This window comes from Nomascus leucogenys, chromosome 3, assembly GCF_006542625.1.
Source record: "Nomascus leucogenys isolate Asia chromosome 3, Asia_NLE_v1, whole genome shotgun sequence".
Lineage (NCBI taxonomy): Eukaryota > Metazoa > Chordata > Mammalia > Primates > Hylobatidae > Nomascus > Nomascus leucogenys.
Genome location: NC_044383.1, coordinates 109,797,989 through 109,821,485, shown reverse-complemented (window position 1 = coordinate 109,821,485; position 23,497 = coordinate 109,797,989). Strand labels below are relative to the sequence as shown.

Below are 23,497 nucleotides of genomic sequence, written 5' to 3'. Positions count from 1 at the left end.
GTATGTATGCAATTTTATAAACCACCAAAAGGAGGTTTACAGAAAAATGGAGGAAAAACCCACAAGAAAAGAAATACCAAGGAAAAATAAACAAACAGCTCATTTCTAGTAATCAAATAATTGCAAATAAAATTCAAATCTTCTCTTATGTCATTGCAAAAATTTTAAACATCACTGATAGTATTGTCAAGGATAAAGTAACACAACTACTGGCATACACAATTTTTAAAAGATACTAACTTTCAAATACGTGCATGTATTCTCAAAGCTATAAAAGTGATTATGCTATTTGTCCCAGGAATTCTATATTTAGGACTTTCTCCTAAAGAAATAAATAACAATATGTGCTGAGAAAATTTCTGCCCTATCCCAAGGTAGAAAGCTTTTTGATTAAATTATGCACAGCCATAAAATTACATGTCATGAAGCCACTTAAATGGTATTTTGAGAAATACAGAATGGCAATAAAACACACTTCTGATATATTACCTAGTAAAAAAAGTAAAAGACAATGTACTAATGACTTGTCAAAACCAGATAAATCATATTTATATATTAACATGTATGTACAGAAATATAGGTGCAAAATATTAACAGTGGTTATTTCTGGGTGGTGAGATTAAAACTATCTATCTACTTATCTATTTATTTTATTTTTATATTTTTTGAATTTTCTCTCATGAACTTGTGGACTCTTAAAATCAGGAATAAAAGAGGTACTGGATATAGTAAGACTTTCTAACATCATTCTCTTAGATCTTCTGTGCCCCTACAAACAAACAAACAAACAAACAAAACATGAATGACCTCATTAGATGACCTCACTAGATGGGTCAATTATGCAATTAAGTTAAAGTATTCAGAAGAAGTTTTATCCATTTGAACCATTTTATCACTTGTGTTGATTCTCCCTCAGAGGACTTGGGAGGTGAGAAACACTGATTATATGAGCACCCGAGTTTTAGGGTGAACAGTAAATGCTAAGGAAAATATAATGTGCTAGTGGACAGGGAGGCTTTGTCCTGCCACTAAGGAGTTGTGTCTGCTCTAGAAACTGGTATAAACAGGTTCAACACTCATAGTCAGTGCCTCTTATCATCAATATTTACCGTGAATTTCTAAATTATATTTTCCTTTCTGAATGTTTGATTAGGAAATGTATCTACAACCACAACTGTGATAGACAGCAAAAATGGATCTGTGCCTAAATCCCCTGGAAAAGTGCTGAAGAGGACAGTCACAGAAGACATAGTGACGACATTCAGCTCCCCTGCAGCCTGGCTTCTGGTCATTGCCCTGATAATCACGTGGTCAGCTGTTGCAGTCGTTATGTTTGATTTAGTGGATTACAAAAACTTTTCAGGTAAGTTCCATAAAATTTGGCTTTAAAATTAAAATTAATTCAAATGGAAAGAAACAGTGTCCCCTCCAGTTCTTGTTTGGTTTCTCTTTCATCTTAGTGTGAGGAAGAAACACCCCACGAATGTGCTTAAGGATCACTGAAATCTGTTTCTTCTCTTTTTCCTCCTATTCTCTTTCTTTGTCTGTGGTACTTATTGATTTCCAATTAAATTGATATCCTTATTTGCAAGAGCTGAACGAAGCCTGAATGTTGCCGTTCATAAAGATAATAGTTAAAAAGCTTGGGTGAAGATTTCTTTGGAACTGGTACTTTATCAAGCATTAATAAGGAATAATCTGTAGGTTTTACACTTTACACTTGGCAATATAAAACCAAACCAATCGAAAAACTTTTGGACAAATGGAAAATATTTTAAAGTATTTTTAAGTCCTGCTGTCATCTGGTCCTAAGCATCCTTGCCAGACAAACTCTGCTTCTCCCACCAGCCATCCTATTTCAAGTTCCTGAAAATAAAGAGAGTTTTTCACAAAATTACATGTAATTGTTCATTTTTTGTTCAATGATATTTTACACATTTTAAACTGTATTTATCTGTTTTGACATATGACACCCTCTATTGACTGTGAGCTCCTTAAGGAAAGGAATCAGCCAAGTGTTCAGTAAATGTTAAATGACTAGATGAGTGAATTTATTCTTTTCACTTTTTTACCATAAGCAAAACATTTCATTAATCTTTTAATGTGTTCTCTCATATGTACTCTCCCCTCCCCTTTTTACTTCCTCCAACAGGAGTAGAATCAGTAGGACCCAGACACTATAAATACTATTAATTGCATTCTACATATTCAGGGTTCTCCTATTTCTCATTATGGAATTTTACTCATTCAGCAATTACTTATCAAATGTTTATTCTTTGTGTCAGGAAATGGCTATGCCACAGATGTCAAGAAGAAATACAATATAAAATTATGAAAATATAGAACTCTGTTATTTGGGTTTATTGGCATAAAGGTATAATATAGTTTGGATATGTGTTCCCTCTAATATCATGATGAATTATAATCCCCAGTGTTGGATATGGGCCTAGCAGGAGGTGACTGGATCATAGGGATGCATTTTTTAGTGAATGGTTTGGTACTGTCCCCTTGGTGCTGTCCTCACAATAGTGAGTTCTCATGACATCTGGTTGTTTAAGTGTGTGGTACCTCCCCCCTCCACTCTCTCCCTCTTGCTTCTTCTCTGGCCATATGACATGCCTGCTCCTCTCTCCTCCTTCTACCATTATTGCAAGCTTCTTGAAGCCCTCCCAGAATCCAAGAAGACTCCAGCATCATGCTTCCTGTATAGGCTGCATAACTGTGAGCCAATTAAACCTATTTTGTTTATAAATTACCCAGTCTTAAGTATTTCTTTATAGCGATGCAAGAACAGCTTAATACAGAAAATTGGCACCAGTAGTGGGGTATTGCTATAAAGATACCAGAAAATGTGGAAGCAACTTTGGAACTGGATAATGGGCAGAAGTTCAAAGAGTTTGGATTGCTCAGAAGATAGGAAGAGGAAGGAAAGATTGAAACTTCTTAGTGACTGGTTAGATGGTTGAGACCAAAATGCTGATAGTGATATGAACAGTGAAGTCCAAGCTGATGAGGTCTCAGATGGAAATGAGGAATGTATTGGAGACTGGATCAAAGGTGATGCATGTTATGCCTTAGCAAAGATCTTGGCTGCATTCTTTTCATGGCCTAGGGATCTGTAAAGGTATGGACCTGAGAGTAATGACCTAGGGTATCTGCTGAAAGAAATATCTAAGCAGCAAAACATTCAAGATGTAGCCTGGCTGCCTCTACCAACCTATTCAAAGATGTGGGAACAAAAAAGTGACTAAAGGTGGAACTTATCTTTAAAGGGGATGCAGAGTATAAAAATTTGGAAAATTTGCAGCCTAGCCATGTGGCAAAGAAAGAAATAGCTTTTTTGAGAGAGGAATTCAAGCAGGCTGTGGAGAAACCGCTTGCTAGAGAAATTTGCATAACTAAAAAGAAGCTACGTGCTGATAGCCAAGAAAATGGGAAAAAGGTCTTGAAGGCATTTCAGAGACCTTTGCAGCAGTCTTTCCCATCATAGGGCCAGATGTCTAGGAGGTAAGAAGGGTTTCCTGGGTCAGGCTCAGGGCCCCACTGCCCTGGCCAGCCTCAGAAGAGTGCTGCCTACATTTTGGCTGCTCTGGGTCCAGCTGTGGCTTAAAAGGCCACAGGTGCAGATCAGGCTCCCACTCCAGAGGGCACAAGCCATAAGCCTTGGTGGCTTTCATGTGATGTTAAGCCTGCAGCCATGCAGAGTGCAAGAGTTAAAGAGGCTTGGCAGCCTCCACCTAGATTTCAGAGAATGTATGGGAAATTCTGGGTGCCCAGGCAGAAGCTTGTTGCAGTGGCAGAGCCCAAACAGAGAATCTCTACTAGGGCAGTGCAGTGGGGAAATGTGTGTTTGGAGGACTCACCCACACAGATTCCTCACTGGGGCATTGCCTACTGGAGCTGTGGGAAGGAGGCCACTTTCCTCCAGACCCCAGAATGATAGATCCACTGGCAGCTTCCACCCTGCACCTAGAAAAGCTTCAGGCACTCAACAATGTGTGAGCGCAGCCTCCAGGGCTGAACCCTGCAAAGCCACAACGGTAGAGCTGCCCAATTCCTTGGGACCCCACCCCTCATATCAGTGTTCCCAGGTTATGGGACATGGAGTGAAAGCTTATTTTGGAACCTTAAGATTTAACGACTGCCCTGTGGGGTTTTCAACATACATGGGACCTTAGCTCCTTTCCTTTGGCTGATTTCTCCCTTTTGGAACAGTAATGTTTACCCAATGCCTATACCCTTATTGTATCTTGGAAGTAAATAACTTGTTTTGATTTTACAGGCTCATAGGTGGAAGGAATTTGTTTCCAGATGAGACTGTGGACTTTGGACTTTGGAGTTAATGCTAGAATGAGTTAAGGCTTTGGGAGACTATTGGTCGGGGATGATTGTATTTTGCAGTGAGAGAAGAAAATGAGATTTGAGGGGCCAGAGATAAAATAATATAGTTTGGATATGTGTCCCATATAATCTCATGTCAAATTGTAATCCCCAGTGTTGGACGTGGGGCCTCTTGGAAGATTATTGTTTAATCGAGATGGATTTTTGAAGAACGGTTTGGCCAATTCCCTTGGTGCTTTCCTCACAATAGTGAATGAGATCTTGTGAGATATGATTTTTTAAGTGTGTGGCACCTCCCCTGCCCCCTACTCTCTTTCTTGCTCCTCCTCTAGCCATCCATCCATGTGACCTGCCTGCTACCCCTTCCCTTCAACTTCCACCATGATTGTAAGCCCCCTGAAGCCTTACCAGAAGCTGAGTAGATGCCAGCACCATGCTTCTGTACAGACTGCAGAAGTGTGAGCCAAATGAACTTCTTTTCTTTATAAATTACCCAGTTTCAGGTATTTCTTTATAGCAACGCCAGAACAACCTAATACAGGGTGTGATTGAGTTGACTCTGCCAGCATACCATTGGTAGCTGGACTAAAGTGAGCATCATCTAACAAGTAGCGAAAAGTCCCATGATATCAAGGAAAGCAAAAGGGCTATTTATCCAGAGTCATAAATGTCTAATCTAAATAGGCAATACATAGTTTATTGTGTAATAGAGGCTCTTAAAATACACACAGTTGTAACGTCTATAATGTAAATTGTGACCTAGAGTTTTAAGTAAAAGACACTTGGTTACCTTACTCTACAAAATTTCATTTCCCTTGAGCATTGACTGAAGTATTTCCCTAACAGAAGAAATGCCAGTAACATAGCCATTGCCCATGGAACTTAATTGCAGTGCTCCAATGGAAGCTCTACTGTGAACTATAAGTATGCCTTATATTTAAGTAATCTAATCTAAAAATCTAATTATAGGTAGCTGTGCATTTTATAAAATAAGAACAAATTCCTTTCAATGATAATTTCTGTAGTACACTTGTACATTGTTAACTTTACAAATATTTGATTTATATGCAATTCTTGAAATATGTGTATTATAAAAATGAAAGAACTATATAAATTATGGCTTCAATAACAGTTTCAAAATGTAAATTATACTCACACATTTAATGTTAATTTTGATAGACACAATTCAAACTTTTGCTAGGGATTAGTATTATCATGATGAATCTTTTGTACTATGTGATAATCTTTGAAATATGTAATTGTTAGTATTCACAAGGCTAGTGGTAAAAGAAATAAGCTGGAAATGATTTGGAAGGCCAGAAAGTCAGGGCAGCTGTCAGTTACTCTCTGGAAGTTTAGAAAAGTAGGTAAAGGTTGCTCTTCTGGGCAACCTTTACAATTCCTTATTTTCAGAATTCTGTCTGATTTATGCATATATTTGCTACTAGTGGGGGACATGCAGAAGTGGCTTTTATTTGTGTTTCATTTAGATGATTTGGGTTCATTGTTCAGCGCTAGGAACCTACAAGCTAACATGACTAGGAACTTATCTTTTCTTATCTGTGAAATGGGTATAACATCTTGCTTTCTATTCTGCAAAATTTTTGACTTTGATTCTTCTTATCAAATGAGACAAATTTTAAGGCACCAAATAAACAGACTGAAAAAGATATTTCACCTACAGCACACTTCTTACTTAATGTAACATCCAAATAATATTCAAACAATACTATGCATATCTGTCAATATTTGACACAATAGCTGAAAGCTACTCTGAATTACATAGGATAAGAGTTTATTATATCGTTTATGAATTCATGGTAGCTGATTAATCTATGTAAGGCTGTTGCAATGCATCTGGTGTTGGGTGCAAAGTAGTCAGGGTGGAAATTGGGAAGGGAAGATGGATAGAATGAGAGGGACTTGGGACAAACTGAAAGTGACAAGAACAAACTGAAAGACTTGTTTGTCTCTCACCACCACAAATTACAATTATGCGGATGAGCTGCAGGATAAATTGACGCCTGTCCCCCATGGAACTGCACGCACACCTGGCCAGGATTTGGAGATGCTGAAGGAGCCAGTCCAGTGTGCGCTGGAGATGTGGCGGCCGTTGCCACACAACAAGGGCAGCTAGACTCTGTGGGATCATGAGCATGAGCTGCAGAAGCACCTGCCCTACACCAACCTTCAGACAATAAATAATGGCTTCATTATTGCCACATTTGTGCCTTCCAAAACTTGCAAAAATGTCTTGTTTCCAACTGTTACCTGAAAACATACATATAAGGGAATTCTGGGAAGATAGTTCCAGCTTAGTGCTTTGACAGTGTACAAAGTCTTCATATAGGACAACAATATCATCTAACAGCTGAAATAGGATACTTGTGAGAGTGAAATGGAGAGCAATTAAGATTTACCTCAGGACATCAGACACAAACCAATGTGTATGATCTCTCTGTTATCCACATTGACTTTAGTTCTGTCCTCAAAGAAGAATGATTTTGGAAACCCTAAGTGGGGGGTGGGAGGACAGAGAAATATTGCTCTCTTAGTAATTGAGGCTAGGGACTTACAAAGGCTGCTGGAGATCTTCCCTTCAAGCTTCTGCATACTCAGCCAGAAAGACCTCCCTCTCAGAAAATGAAGGGGTGCCTTGATTATGTATTCTGATCTTTTGGGGCCAGAATTTGTAGGCTTTGGTTGAAATTTCTTATAAATTTCTTTTGCTTATTTATGAAGTGACAACTTTCTCTCTAAACAATCAGAAGTGCAAACAAATAGGATTTATAAATAAATGACTACAAACTAAGGCATTAGTGGATGTTGATGATTTTCCTCTAGGTCAGAATGTACAGCAATAGGGTGTGGTAACTCTTTTCCTTCCTAAGAACAAGGATCATCATTCATTAGCATCCTCATCCATAAGAGGAAAACATCATTACATGGTTGTACCAGCGTGTCTCAAAGCACACTTTGTAATTTTTGCAAGCATTCCACAAAATATACTTATTTCAAACCAATTTTGTAAGAATTAAATACAATAATCTATGTAAAACATACGTGCCTGGCACATAGGAGAGACTCATTAAATGTAACTTGAATTTGAATCTTATTACCAGGAAGTAAGATCCGTAATCTGAGAAGAGAGCCAGCAAGGACATAATGGTAGGAAGCATCAATTTCTTATGAAAAGTCTTGCAGACACCTCCTGATGTGCCTTTTAAATAGATTTTCTAATGAGGTGTGCCATTTATCTACTGCTCTTGGAAATTAATTTTCCTGACTTTTTTTCTTTTCTTGGCACTTAGCCCAGTTAAGCAGGTGCACTGTTTATCAGGCTATGAGTTTAGCAGAGTAAAATCGTTTAGGGAAGGCCCAAAGTCAGTCAGAAAGTACAAATTTAACATTTAATTTTACACACATACACACACACACACACACACACACGGATATGTTATTACTTTTTAGGAAACATGGAAGACTAAAACACTAAATGCAACATTTAGGACTCTATCAACTCTCATTTGTACTGAGTTTTCAAGAAGCACATTTTGTGTGTTTCTTACTCTGATTCAAGTCATATCTCAAATTCCATATATTTTGCTCACTACCCCAGGCCTATTTGGTCCTCTTGGTCATTACACCTAAAAAGATGCATTTTACTACCCAACTTCAGTCTGTCTATGAGTACCTGAAGGAAGCAAAGAGTTCTATAATTCAATATTTCCCAGACTCTAATAAAAAGTGTATAGATTCTTCATGAAATGAGGAAAAAGATAAAGAAAAAAAGTTTTCATTTTTAAGAAGTGTTCTTAATTCTTAGATTATATTGTTCCTACATTTTTAGTCTTAAAATTCTCTTTTGAAATTGTGGTAAAGCCGGATATTGTTTTTATTGTTGTTTTAATAAAGGCAAGAGCCTGAGGTGGGAGAATCACTTGAGCCCAGCAGGCGGATGTTGTGCTGAGTTGAGATTGTGCCGCTGCACTCCAGCCTGGGTGACAGAGTGAGACCCTATCTTAAAGCAAAAACAAAAACAAAAACAAACAAACAAAAAAATAAAGCTTCCAAAATTAACCTCGACTTCATTAAACAAATGTGTATTAAATAATTAGTCAGAATATGTTAACTGCTGTATTATCTCTTCTCCACTGATCTGTTAAATTTATAATATAGTGATCCCAGTAAATCATCCAACTGGAGTAGTATAATATTTTGACTTTTAAGCTACCAGAAAATTATTTCTGTTGAATCGTAGCTTGGAAACAAATCTATAGAAATCTATAAACCTACAAAAACCATGTGTTCCCATTTCTTATTATATGCATAGATTCAAATCTTGTTTATATTTAACATGGGCTTTTTTTAAGAAGAGAAAAGCAAATTCAATAGTCACACCTTTTATACATATTTATTAATAAAAGTATAATATGTGCCCTAATTTTCATCTGGATACTTGACAGGGGTAAAAGAAGCCAGAAGTAGTTTTTTATTTTGCTTTGAAATATAAAGTGCCTGTTATTTGACACAGGTCTAGCTCCAGTTAGCTGGAAATATTCCAGGTTTAAACATCTGTCGCAAAATTTTGCTGGTAAAAAATTGGTTGATTGGGGTCATATTGAGTAAGAGAGGTGAAATATACATCTATTTGCATTCAGTAATGTTCCTTTTGCCTCAAGAAGTAACAGTTGAGTATCAGTAAACTTAGTTTTACACTGCCATAAACTATTATATACTGAAATAACCACATAATTGTAACTAGGGATGTTTGTGTTTAATTTCATTAGGTCCCACACAAGTGCACATTTCCAAACTACTGAAGTAAGTTAATAGTAAAGATGAGTGTGGAAAAATGTCAATTGAGAAAGTTTTTTAAAGCAGAGGGAAAATGCCCATGCCTCAGATATTGAAAAGCAAGGATTGGAGCTACAATATGACTATTCAAATGTAGATTAGCAAAGTGACAGTCATTTCCTTCTGCAGTCAATAAAACAATTAGCTCACCAAAAGTGCTTTTAAATCAGGATCCTAGTTTTTCCTTTGGTTTAAAAGCATCTAAATATCCAACAATACTTGCAGATGCAAGTATTTTATTTTTTCAAAATTGCAAATCAAATGGATTTTATCTTTTAGAATCCAATGTACTTCAGGAGTTTTGCATCCTACCCTTTATTTTATTTTATTTTTTGCATGTGTCTCACTCTCTTAGTCTCTTTTGGCTGATATAACAAAATACCATAAACTGGATAGCTTATAAACAGACATTATTTCACAATTCTGGAGGCTGGGAAATTCCAGATCAAGTTGCCAGCAGTTTTGGTATCCGTGAAAACCTACTTTCCAGCTCATAGGCTTCTTGCTGTGTTCTCACATCATGGAAGGGGTGAGCTCTCTTAGGCCTCTTTTATAAGGGCACTAATTCTGTTTGTGAGGGCTCTGCCCTCAAGACCTAATTGACTCCAAAAGCCACAACTCCAAATACTATCTTTCACATTTCACTGGTGTCCATGTGAAGAGACCACCAAACATGCTTTGTGTGAGCAACAAGGCTGTTTATTTCACCTGAGTACAGGCAGGCTGAGTCTGAAAAGAGAGTCAGCGAAGGGAGATGGGGTGCAGCCATTTTATAAGATTCAGGTAGGTAAAGGAAAATTACAGTCAAAGGGGGGTTGTTCTCTGGTGGGCAGGGGCAGGGGTCACAAAGTGCTCAGTGGGGGCTTGTGAGCCAGGATGAGCCAAGAGAAGGAATTTCAGAAGGTAATGTCATCAGTTAAGGCAGGGACCGCCGTTTTCACTTCTTTTGTGGTGGAATGTCATCAGTTAAGGCAGGAACTGGCCATCTGGATGTGTACATGCAGGTCACAGGGGATATGATGGCTTAGCTTGGGCTCAGAGGCCTGACATTCCTGTCTTCTTATATTAATAAGAAAAATAAAACAACATAGCGGTAAAGTGTTGGGGTGACGAAAATTTTTTGGGGGGTGGTATGGAGAGATAATGAGCGATGTTTCGCAGGGCTGCTTCTAGAGGGATTGGGGCAGCGTGGGAACCTGGAGTGGGAGAGATTAGCTGAAGGAAGATTTTGTGGTAAGGGGTGATATTGTGGGGTTGTTAGAAGAAACATTTGTCATTTAGAATTATTGGTGATGCCTGGATACAGTTCTGTATGAATTGAAAAACTAAATGGAATAAGAGAGGGAGAAAAACAGGTATTAAAGGACTAAGAATTGGGAGGACCCAGGACATCCAATTAGAGAGTGCTCAAGGGGGTTGAGTGTAATTGCTTGCTTGGTTGGTGAGTTTTTAGGCTCTATCCAAGTTTTTGGGGTGCAGTTCAAGTTGGGCTGGTGTCCGGAATGAGACTGGGGCCTAATAAAAAGGAGTGTCCATGCATGAGCTCAAATGGGCTGTACCCTGTAGCATTCCGAGGACAGGCCCGAATTCTGAGAAGGGCAAGTGGTAAAAGCATTGCCCAGTCCTTTTTAAGTTGGTGGCTGAGCTTGGTGAAGTGTGTTTTTAAAAGACCATTAGTCTGTTCTACCTTTCCTGAAGATTGAGGATTGTAAGGGACATAAAGGTTTCACTGAATACCAAGAGCCTGAAAAACTGCTTGGGTGATTTGACTAATAAAGACTGGTCCACTATCGGACTGTATAGAGGTGGGAAGGCCAAACCAAGGAATTGTGTCTCACAGAAGGGAAGAAATGACCACGGTGGCCTTCTCAGACTCTGTGGGAAAGGCCTCTACCCATCCAGTGAAAGTGTCTACCCAGACCAAGAGGTATTTTAGTTTTCTGACTCGGGGCATGTGAGTAAAGTCAATTTGCCAGTCCTGGGCAGGGGCAAATCCCTGAGCTTGATGTGTAGGAAAGGAAGGGGGCCTGAACAATCCCTGAGGAGTAGTAGAATAGCAGATGGAACATTGAGAAGTGATTTCCTTGAGGATAGATTTCCACAATGGAAAGGAAATGAGATGTTCTAAAAGGCGGACTAGCGGCTTGTAACCTACATGGAAGAGGTTATGAAATGACGACAGAATAGAATGGGCCTGTGAGGCTGGAAGGGGATATTTTCTTTGGTCTAAGAATCATTTGCCTTGTGTGGGAAGAGACTGATAGATGGAAGTTTCAGTGGGGGAGTGGGTGGGAGTGGCCAGATGAGAAGAAGAAAAGCTGCCCTGCGGGATAGAAGTTGGAAAGCTAGCTGCTTTTTTAGTTACCTTATCAGCATAAGCATTGTCCTGAGCGATGGGATCTGATGCCTTTTGATGGCTGCTTTTTTAGCTACCTTATCAGCATAAGCATTGTCCTGAGCGATGGGATCTGATGCCTTTTGATGGCCTTTGCAGTGAAGGACTCCACTTCCTTTGGAAGTAAAGCGGCTTTGAGAAGCGTTTTTATTAGAGAGGCATTAATGATGGGGAACCCTTGCATAGTGAGGAAATTTCTTTCACCTATAAAACAGCATGGTGGTGTAGGATATGGAAGATCTATTTAGAGTCAGTATAAATATTGACCTGTAGTCCCTTTGCAAGAGTGAAGGCCCAAGTTAAGGCAATGAGTTTGGCTTACTGAGAGGTAGTTGAGGGGGGCAGAAAGTATATGCATCAGGTGTGAGGAAGAAAATAGATTTTGGAAGTTACGAGAACTATAGAGTGAGTTGAGCATAGTTTGTGATTTTGAGGGCCTCTAAAAGTATTAAAGCAGCAGCAGCAGCCACACGCAGACATGAGGGCTAGGCTAAAACAGTAAGGTCAAGTTGTTTGGACAGAAAGGCTACAGGGCGCAGTCCTGGCTCTTGTGTAAGAATTCTGACTTGACTGAAGTAATGGGGGCTGTCTGTGAAGCCTTGTGGCAGTACAGCCCTGGTAATTTGCTGAGCCTGATGGGTGTCAGGGTCAGTCCAAGTGAAAGCAAAGAGAGGCTGGGATGAAGGGTGCAAAGGAATAGTAAAGAAAGCATGTTTGAGATCCAGAACAGAAGAATGAGTTGTGGAGGGAGGTACTGAGGATAGGAGAGTATAAGGGTTTGGCACCACGGGGTGGATAGGCAAAACAATTTGGTTGATAAGGTGTAGATCCTCAACTAACCTGTAAGACTTGTCTGGTTTTAGGACAGGTAAAATGGGGGGATGATAAGGGGAGTTTATAGGCTTTAAAAGACCATGCTATAGCAGGCTAGTGATAACAGGCTTTTATCCTTTTAAAGCATGCTGTGGGATGGGATATTGGCATTGAGCGGGGTAAGGGTGATTAGGTTTTAATGGGATGGTAAGGGGTAAATGATCGGTCACCAAGGAGGGAGTAGAAGTGTCCCATACTTGTGGTTTAAGGCGGGGAGATACAAGGGGAAGATGCAAAGGAGGCTTTGGGTTGGGAAGAAGGGCAGCAATGAGATGTGGCTGTAGTCCAGGAATAGTCAGGGAAGCAGATACTTTGGTTAAGATGTCTCGGCCTAATAAAGGAACTAGGTAGGTGGGGATAACTAAGAAAGCGTGCATAAAAGAATGTTGTCCAAGTTGGCACCAGAGTTGGGGAGTTTTAAGAGATTTAGAAGCCTGGCCATCAATCCCCACAACAGTTATGGAGGCAAGGGAAAGAAGCCCTTGAAAAAAGGTAATGTGGAGTGGGTAGCCTTCATATTGATTAAGAAGGGGATGGACTTACCCTCCACTGTGAGAGTTACCCAAAGCATCTGTGATGGTCCAGGAGGCTTTTGAGGCAATCAGGCAGTGTCAGTCTTCAGCTGCTAAGCCAAGAAGATCTGGGAAGGAGTCAGTCAGAGATCCATGGGCCAGAGTTCCAGGGACTCTGGGAGTGGCCGCCAGGCAAGTCCAATTTCCAGTGGGGTCCCGCACAGATGGGACATGGCTTAGGAGGAATCCTGGGCTGCGGGAATTCATTGGGCCAGTGGCCAGATTTCCGGCACTTGTAGCAAGCTCCTGGGGGAGGAGGTTCCGGAGGAACCCCTGGCAGCTGCAGTTCAGGCGTCTGGAGTTCTTGTGTGCTGGTGATGTGGCTGGGGTTTGTCTCACAGTGGAGGCAAGGAATTGCAACTCAGAAATACATTGCTACTTGGCTGCCTCTACTCTATTGTTGTACACCTTGAAGGCAAGGTTAATTAAGTCCTGTTGTGGGGTTTGAGGGCTGGAATTTAATTTTTGGAGTTTTATTTAATGTCGGGAGTGGATTGGGTAATAAAATGTATATTGAGAATAAGATGGCCTTTTGACCTTTTAGGGTTTAGGGCTGTAAAGCATCTCAGGGTTGCTGCCAAACAAGCCATGAACTGGGCTGGGTTTTTCATATTTGATGAAAAAGAGTGTAAATGCTAACTGATTTGGGATAAAGAAAAAGGAGCATTAACCTTGACTATGCATTTAGCTCCAGCCACCTTTTTAAGAGGAAATTGCTGGGCAGGTGGGGGAGGGCTAGTCGCGGAATGCAACTGTAAGCCGGACCTGGTGTGAAGAGGGGAGGTGATAAAGGATTATAGGGTGGGGGAGTGAAGGCTGAGGAAGAATTGAGACCCAGGTCAGCCTGGCGATGAGCAGCCTGGGGAGGAGGGGAGAGGTCATTGTGTCTGTAGAAAAGGAAGATTGGAAAGAGGAAAGACTCAGAGACACTTGAGGTTGGGACTGAGGGGACAGGTGGGAGGGAAAGAAGGAAGATTTGGGATGAGTTGCATTGGGAACAGAGACTAGGGAGGGACCGATGTGTAAAAGAATGCCTGGACGTCAGGCACCCCAGACCGTTTGCCCATTTTACAACAAGAATTATTTAGGTCTTGTAGGATGGAAAAGTCAAAAGTGCTGTTTTCTAGCTATTTGGAACCACTGTCCAGTTTGTATTGGGGTCAAGTGGCATTACAGAAGAAAATAAGGAATTTAGGTTTTAGGTCAGGTGTGAGTTGAAGAAGTTTTAAGTCTTTGAGAATACAGGCTAAGAGAGAAGAGGGAGGAATGGAGGGTGGAAGGTTGTCCATAGTGGAGGAGGTAAGTCCAGGGAAAAGAGAGGGTAGAGACACGGAGAGAAGGGGTGGGGGATGCTTGCCCCCCAGGAAAGTGGAGAAGGGGTAGAGACAGGGAGGGAAGGGGTTGGGGGATGCTTGCCCCCCAGAAAAGTGGTGCTTGCTTCTAAGGGTGAAGGATCAAGGCAGGCGTCCCTGCGTGGTCAGACACTTCTGAAACATGGGTGAATAATCAGGCAGGTGTCCCCGTGTGATTAAACACCAAGGGAAGACTGTCTTCCCAAGTCCGTGACTGGCTCCAGAGTTTTCGGTTCGTGGATAAAATGTGTCTCCTTTGTCTCTACCAGAAAAGGAAAGGGACTGAAATTAAGAGAAAGGAGAGATTGAAGTGTGGCACCAAGATTGAAAGGAGAAAGAGGTTGAAGGATAGTGAGAGAGGTTGGAGAAGAGAGTAGAAAGAGGCTGCTTACCTGATTTAAAATTCGTGAGATGTTCCTTGGGCTGGTTAGTCTGAGGACCAGAGGTCGTAGGTGGATCTTTGTCATGGAGCAAAGAGTAGGAGGACAGAGGATTGATCTCCCGAGGGAGGTCCCCCAATCTGAGTCACGGCACCAAATTTCACATCTCACTCACGTCCGTGTGAAGAGACCACCAAACAGGCTTTGTGTGAGCAACAAGGCTGTTTATTTCACCTGGGTGCAGGTGGGCTGAGTCTGAAAAGAGAGTCAGTGAAGGGAGATAGGGGTGCAGCCATTTTATAAGATTTGGGTAGGTAAAGGAAAATTACAGTCGAAGGGGGGTTATTCTCTGGCGGGCAGGAGTGGGGATCACAAGGTGCTCAGTGGGGGAGCTTTTGAGCCAGGATGAGCCAGGAGAAGGAATTTCACAAGGTAATATCATCAGTTAAGGCAAGGACCTGCCATTTTCACTTCTTTTGTGGTGGAATGTCATCGGTTAAGGCAGGAACTGGCCATCTGGATGTGTACATGCAGGTCACAGGGGATATGATGGCTTAGCTTGGGCTCAGAGGCCTGACACCATCACTTTGGGATTTGGATGTCAACATATGGATTTTGTGGGGGCATAGACATTTAGACCATAGAATTCACTAGAGGAGAGGGACAGAGTGGTCATTTTAGTCTAATATTGGTATTATCCAGAAGTCATAAAGAGAGAGAGCAAGTGAGATTTAGAGAAAGAGCGAGATAGAAAAGAAGAAGAAGAAGAGGAAGAGGCATAGAAGGAAGAGGAAGAAGGAGAAGGGGGAGGAGAAGGAAGAGAAAGAGGAGGAAATAGAGAAAGACTGAACAGGAAAAAATTATATTGCAATTAGAATTTTTGTAAAACCAATCCTCCAAGTGAGGTTAATGTTAGAAGAACCATAGGAATTTTATTAACCCAACTTTTAATGTCATCATGCTTTGAGGAGTGTTCACTGAGATAAAGATAAGAGACTCCAGGGAATTTCAACCTATGTGTATGGTCTCTATGTTAAAAATCTCATGAATGTAAATCTATTCAGACACTTAGTTTTGAAGTTAAATCACTTATATAATTTTGATTTATTGTTCAAGTGATTGTATACAACTATTTAAATATTCTATTTTTAAAATAGAACATTTATTCCTAAGTATGGCAATAGCAAAGTATTCACTCATTTGTAAAGTAAGGTATTTAAATATATGAAAATAAGGTTTCCTCATACTCTCCTCTTTACAAAAGCATCTGAAAGCTGTTCTATAGAAGCATGTCAAAATTTATTTCACAATCTGATTACTCAGTCTGAAATCTAATTATTCAATATTTGTATATCTTGCTAAATCATAAAGTGTTAGATAAAAAATTTATTTTAATCTACATATTTAGTTTCAAGAAAATTTTACAGCATAGCTTTTATTCCACATTTCTGTCCATGTGAGGATCCTTGAAATACTCTTATATATTGTAAACAAAATTATCAAGTGCAAAGATTATAGCACAGTAGCTGAATTCAATTTTCATTGGCCTCCACCTCTGCATTTCATTATTATTTTTCCTTTTTTCCTCTCAAATTGCTATCAGTTAGCCAGTTCTTCCCCAATTATTCTTTTAGTATAAATAATTTTAAAGGGTCAATATAAGTGAATATAAAAAACAGGATCTCAAAAAATGAGCCTCTCAAAATGCTTCTGTGTGGAAAATCTATTTTTAAAACATGGTTTCAGGACTATAAATTATTACTATTTTGGTTGCAACAGAAGTGGCTTATCAGATGCCAAAATATCAAGTGTTGCTTCTGGAACTGAAGCAATATATACAAATATAGCCATCCTTCCTGCGTTTTTCAAGAAAAAATAATAAGAAAATGTGTAATTCCAGTACTATACACTTAGAAACGTCCACTGGCAGGATATAAACTCATCTTAGGGTTTAAATACAGAGGAATAAAGGTGTTGCAATAAACATTTTTTGAATTCTTGACTTCCTTGGATGTTTTACTTATGTCTCTAATTTTGTCTTTACTTTCAATTTGAAATAAAACAGAAAATAAGAAAGCAATAAATTCATGGGAGAAAAAAAGGCATTTGGCTCTAAGAGGTTGAAACCTTTTCCACTGTGATGACAAAATTAAAAATGGCCGTTCTAACATCAATGAAGTCAACCAAACATACCCAGGACGAGTGGCCCAACTTATGAGAAACTGTTTGGACTTGAAAAGCTTTAAAGTACGATGTCTTCAGTAAACATCAGGTCAATGAAGACACCAAATTTCACTGTGAATGTATAAGCACATATTTTTGTTTATTCGTAAATACCTGTGCCTAGTATTTTTGATGCTGAAAACTCCAGGACCCAAAGTCTCAGAAGACTATTAAATTCACTGTGAAAGCTTTTTGTTTCCAATGAATTCTGCTTAGAAATAAATTAAATTAGCATTTCTACCCTATACCCTTAAGAAATAGTTGACTATTAACAAATAATGCCAGACCTTGAGCCCAAACTGTTTCATAAGCCTTTGTATTCTCTCAGCTACATTTCTGAGTCTAAGAAACCTATTGACTTAGTGGAGAGAGCATTGTTGTATGCATATACTGACCCACCACTTCAGATTTTGAAAACACTTTTGTTTTGTTTTTCCTATCTGTTTTTTCTTTCTTCCCATCTTAGGCAGTGGGATGGGAATGAGGAAACATCTGAAGTTTCATTTGGCACTGGGAAAGTTCTAAGGAAATTTGTTTACCTTCAAGACAAAGACTAAGTAATTTCACAGTAATTTAAGCAAAAATTGACATGTAACTCGGGGCATATTAAATGACACATAATTTGCTAAAATTTTTCTTGATAAAAATTTCACCAGTAGAAGCAAAAGTATTCATATACATATTTGCAGAAAGGGAGAAAAACTAGTCACTTAAAATTATTTCTTTAGGTCTAGAAAATTATCTCTATGTATTTTGAAATAACTTTCCTCACATACCAAAATTAGAACCACCTAGATATCAATTATATATTACACTTAGAATATTGTACATAATCAGTGCTCAATAATTGTTGTAAAAGAGAAATCTCTGTTTTGCTTAGCCAACCTCATATTGAGTACTACCATACGGAAGGTACATACAGCAACATATACCAAGTTTAATTGTTCCTGGTTTGGGTAGCATTCATGACATTAAAAAAACCTTTACCTCAATTTAGTTCCAAATATTTGGATCTGAATATTTTCTGGGCGGTCAGGGGCAAACATTTGTTGTTTCATGAGTTCCAGTGAAAACAGTCTTTGGATTTCATGGACCTTACCAAGGTTCGCTATGAGGGCGTAGTGACTAAGTGATCTCATGCTAATATTTATAGCAGCCTGCATTTATGGAGCGTTGTATGTTTCAGTTAAATGGTCATGAAAATTAAACTGATAATTATCTAACATTTATTAAATCATATGTTCTGCCCTATATGCTGATATGGTTTGGTAGTGTCCCCACCCAAATATCATCTTGAATTATAGCTCCCATAATTCCCACATGTTGTAGGAGGGACCCAGTGGGAGATAATTGAATCAGTGGGGGCAGTTTCTCCCATACTGTTCTCATGGTCGTGAATAAGTCTCTTGAGATCTGATGGTTTTATAAGGGGTTTCCCTTTTCACTTGGCTCTCATTTTCTCTTGCTGGCCACCATGTAAGACATGCCTTTCACCTTCAATCATGATTGTGAGGCTTCTTCAGCAAAGTGGAACTGTGAATCCCTTATACCTCTTTTTCTTTATAAATTACCCAGTCTCGGGTGTGTCTTTATCAGCAGTGTGAAAACGGACTAATACACATGCTTTACACCAAAAAGTTTATGTACACTGTGCTTGAGTGAACACCACTAAGTGTCATCTGGTGCAAGCAGAGTCATGGGCAGAAGGGCAGAAGATTCCTGGGACCCCTGTTTTCTTGCCTTCCTGTGGAGTGGATCAGACCGATGCAGATGGGCAAATCTAGAGACTCCACCTCTTAGTTGTTCTTTCCTTGGAAGGAAAGCATGAGAGTAGCATTAAGGTTGGGGTTCATCATTTGGGTTTGAGCACTATGCAGTCAGAGTTTAGGTGCCAAGTGCATCAGTGAATGCTGGAAACACCAGTTGTGTAGCACTTGGAGACTTTGGGAGAAATTGAGATCATACACAGGCCTCCTGTTGAGGGGAGGGGAAGCTATTAGTTCTGGCTAGCAAGCTGAAAAGAACATTTTGGTCATTCAACAGACAATCTTGCTTATTTCTTCGCATTGATTTTTACTAATTAGCAGGCATTGTACCATTTGATTTGTCTATATTATCTCATGTATTACACATAAGATCCTTATGCAGTCTTATTCTTATTGTCATTTTATGGCTCAGCAAATGGAAGCACAGAGTACTTTATCCTTTTTCCCACTAACTGAATATGTTATAAATTGGAGTACAGAGAGGTTGAATAGAGGAATAACAGGCACTAGAATGTTGAGGTCTTGATTTAGAATAGTGACTTTGGGAAAGCAAGGCATTGATAAATTTTATAGACATGGTGAAAGTTAATCTTCTCAATATCATAGAGCTAATAGGTTGGGGAAGTACCAGGACTAGAGAAAAGTGAGTTTAGTACCATGGGTGCAAAATTGGAGTCTTCCAAAACACTCAAAAACTGAAATAAATAATATTTTCATGCAGAGTTTAAATTTTCAAAATTAATGCAAAAATCTATGATGAAGAAAATATCAATATTTTAAATAAAGGCAGAATGATTATTACTGTTTCTCCTTTTGTTTCAATATAGTTGGCACAGCACTGGGTAGGAAGCTTGGACTTGAATGCTATCAGTCTGAACTCAGAACCCAAGCTTGTAACCATTGTTTGCTGATGTTTCTCAGGATATGAAAAATAAAGAAAGGTCAAATATCACCTACAGACTCTAAGACTGATGGCCAAAGATAAAAGTGAAACTAGGGACTTGATTTTTTAGAAGGGAAGCAGAGAAAATGATTATTTTTCTAGTCCCATTTAGAAACTTAAGTACATGTATAGTTTAGCTTCAAAACTGGAGGACAAATAAAAATCTTATTTAAACTTTTCTTGGCCTCTCTTGTCTCTCTTGGCACTCTTTCATCAGTGCCAAGAATCCAATTACTGACCACAAGTAACCACAAGCAGTTTTCCCGGAATTCAGTGGTATATTTTTCTGTAAGAAACCTTGGATACAATTAAGAATGACTTGAACACTGAGAAACATTTCTTATCGCGTATAACAGAAGTGCTGAAGGTAGAGTGATTTCAACATTGGATACTTCAAGGCCTTAGCAATGTCATCATGGACTCATTTTTTTTTTCCAGTTTTAATCCTTGCCTTTCTCAAAGAGCCAGCTACTGTTCTCATGGTTACAAGATGACTGAAGCAGCTGCAAGCTTTTTTGTTCCCATGCAGTAAAGTCTTTGTTCTTCCTTTTAAGAGCAAGAAAACCCCTTCTAAAATCTTCCCATCCAAAACGAGACCCTAGAATCAATTGTGAATTTACGTTTTTTGTTTGACAGCATATAGCACAATAGTTAAGAATCTTGTTTTGGTGGCCTAAAATGGGTGTAAAATGTGGCTCCATCACTTACTAGCTATTGTAACCTGAGGCATCTTATTTAAATTATCTGTGCCTTAGTTTTCCTATGTTTTTAAAAATGGTATAAAATAATATACCTATGTCATTGGGTTATTGAGAAGAAAATGTGAATTAGTACATGTAAAGTTTTTATAATGGTGTCTGACTATTTTTAAGATGATCATCACGGTCATGTATATAATTAAACTTAGGGAAACATGAAAGCTAAGAAAGTATAATTACCTAAGTATCTCCTTAAAAAAAGACATCAATAAAAGTTTTAGTCTGCATTGAATAATATTTTTTTCCATTGATATGATCTGGATTGGGATGTGAGGTCTGAAAGACAGAATAAGAATCAACTTCAGGACTACTGTCTTATTTAAATGTGTGTGCGTGTGTGTGTGTGTGTCTATGTGTGTATTTAGGTTTTGGAAGAAGTGGTCCACATGGCTGAAAATCAGAAAATCAGAAGCTGATCTCAAGCTAGCAATGATAACTGCATAAAAATAGCCTGCTTTGACTATTTTAGAACCAGGCAATATATATGTGTCTGCAAAGTACATATAGTGCATTTAAGCATAAGGATAATTAAACTGATTTCAATTTTGTTGGATTTTATTGTTAAGCTCTTCAGTTAACACTTAGAAAGAAGGGAAATGGAGAAATAGTCTCAATCTATTCTCATCATAAAAATCTCATTCGCAGATTTTTCCATTAGGTATAAAATATACCAGTGCTAAAAATGCCTTTAACGGTGCCAGAACAATCCAGTTCCTTACATACGATTCTTTTAAAATGCTTAATTGCAATTATAAAATTCCATTTCATTTCCTTTGTCTAAGGTTTAATCTCACCACTCAAACAGCCATTTTTGCTCACATGAAACTCTCTGGAATGTAGTAAAATGGGGTGCAAAGAGTGAAAGTACATTATCAATGAATCATGGAGATAGGCTTCCCAGAGAGCAGCGTTTTACTCCTGGGGTCACTGAATGGTCTGTGTGCTCCACGAATCCCTCAGAATGGAATATAAAATTAAAAATTTCCCCAGAAATCCTCTCTTTCATATACTTTTTCCCTTCTCTATGAGATCTTCCCATCAGTATAAACCATGGGATATTCTTCCTATTTGAACAATGGTAAAAACAGAAAAACTCACTATGATCCTAGTTCCTCTTCTAGTATTACTCAATCTCTGTCATATACAGAAAAATATACTCACTGCCTCCAAATTTTTCTATTTCATCTTGAATGCACTCCACTGAAACTGCTTTTTGAAGGTCATGAGTGACATCCTCATCATCCAATCCAAAGGTCCATTCTCAGTCTTCAACTTTCTTGACCTATCCATAGCATTTTCCAGTTGATCACTCTATCCGCCTCAAAAACAATGTATTAACCCGGTATCTAGTGCATTACACTTTCTCGGTTCCTTCTCCCTCTCTCTTTCTTGCTCACTCCTGCTCTGCCTGTCACTCTCTCTGTCATCTCCCCTCAGAATACATTGTTGGCTCCTGCCTATCTCTCTGACTTATCTCCCTGATGTTTGTTAAAGTGTCTCTGGGTCAACTTCCTTGGTGATCTCACTCATTGTTATGGCTTTGATGCCTTCTGTCTTCTGTTGGATTCTGAAGTTTCTGTTTTCAGGTAGAGCTTCTCTTTTGTATATCACATTGCATTATACAAATGTCTACATCTTGATGTAAGTATCTAACAGGCAACCCAAATTTTGAAAGTCTAAAACTCAGCTACTTTTCTACTCCCAACCCCACCCTCACCCAAGAAGAATCTTGTTTCTCTCCAGTCCTCCCCCATCTCAGAGCATTGCCTTCCTTCCTTCTAGTTTCTCACACCAAAAACTTAGAAGTTATCCTGGATTTCTGTCTTTCTCTCATATCACAGCCACACTGGAAGCATCTACTATTAATTCTGTCATTGAAATACATTCGGAATCTAATTGCATCTCACCACACACACTGTTACCACCCTGATAGAAATCATGATCATCTTTCTCTTGGATTATTTCAGTTGGCTTCATACTCGTCTCCCTGTTCCAGCCTGGCACCCTTTCAATCTTCAACGCAGTAAAGGAAGTCAAATCACTTCATCTTTCTGCTCAAATCTTCCAATGACTTCCTATGTCAATCAGAGTAAAAGCCTAATTTGATGTACTTAACCTTTAGATAGTATAATACATTGATATAATTCTCATCTCTTAAATATATCAAAGAGTGAAGAATCTCTGAAAAGCTAAAATAGTTTTTAAAATTAAGGAAAACACAGCTCTAAAATTTAATTACAGCTTGATAAAAATCAGATGCAATTTATACCATATTTCTAGATAGATCACCTCTGTAATCACATCCTAAAGGCTATGCTTGCCTCTTCAGAGCAGTTTTCATATGATTGGAAGAACAAAATTTTGGAAATCCCTAATCTATTTGCTTGCATTTTTTATGATTCAATCTTTCATTTAGCAAACATTTTATATCTCCTAGGACATAGAAAAGGGAAGACTTATAGATTCTATCCATTGAAGTTACTAGCAGTCCAAATACTTTTTTATTTCATGTACAGGGATGACTAACAGATAAATCCAATATATTCCAACTAGAGCTTGATATGATCACTAACTTGACTATTCCAGATTCTTCCTGTGGTATCACAAATTAGAATAAATGGGCCTATCAGTCTTAATTTAGCCACAACTACCTTACTTAACTTGCAGAACTTGTTATTTGTCTGAAAACTTACAGACTCATCTTTTCTATAAAGCTGTCCCATACGATATGGGCTGAAATTATTTCTTCCATTCCTGAACATCCATAACATAGGGTTTATTTGCACTCTGGGTAACATAAATACACATTATTTTAATTCATTCCTAATTTTTTCCTGTGCTAACTCTTATTTGGATTATAAACTTCCCAAGGGCATTTTCTTTCTTGGCATGCATGCATATTATAGCAAGATAAAGTTTCTATTTCTGAGCAAAAAATTGTAGCCAGGAGATATTTAGAATGTTGAAATTGACATATTCTTTGTGTCAAAAGAACAAATCAGTAAAAACAGCTTTTCTTAAGTTCTTTGGAAATGAT

The 23,497-nt window shown here is 38.7% G+C and overlaps 1 protein-coding gene across 4 annotated transcripts in view; it reads left to right on the top strand.

Moving 5' to 3' along the window:
- Positions 1-23,497, top strand: part of TRDN (triadin) — a 401,037-nt gene that overhangs the window by 65,291 nt on the left and 312,249 nt on the right. For all 4 annotated transcript variants that reach the window (XM_012506168.2, XM_003255652.4, XM_004087640.2 and 1 more), the window contains exon 2: positions 1,154-1,363. In XM_012506168.2, coding sequence (XP_012361622.2) covers positions 1,154-1,363 — 210 coding nt within the window. The remainder of the gene's footprint in view (positions 1-1,153; positions 1,364-23,497) is intronic.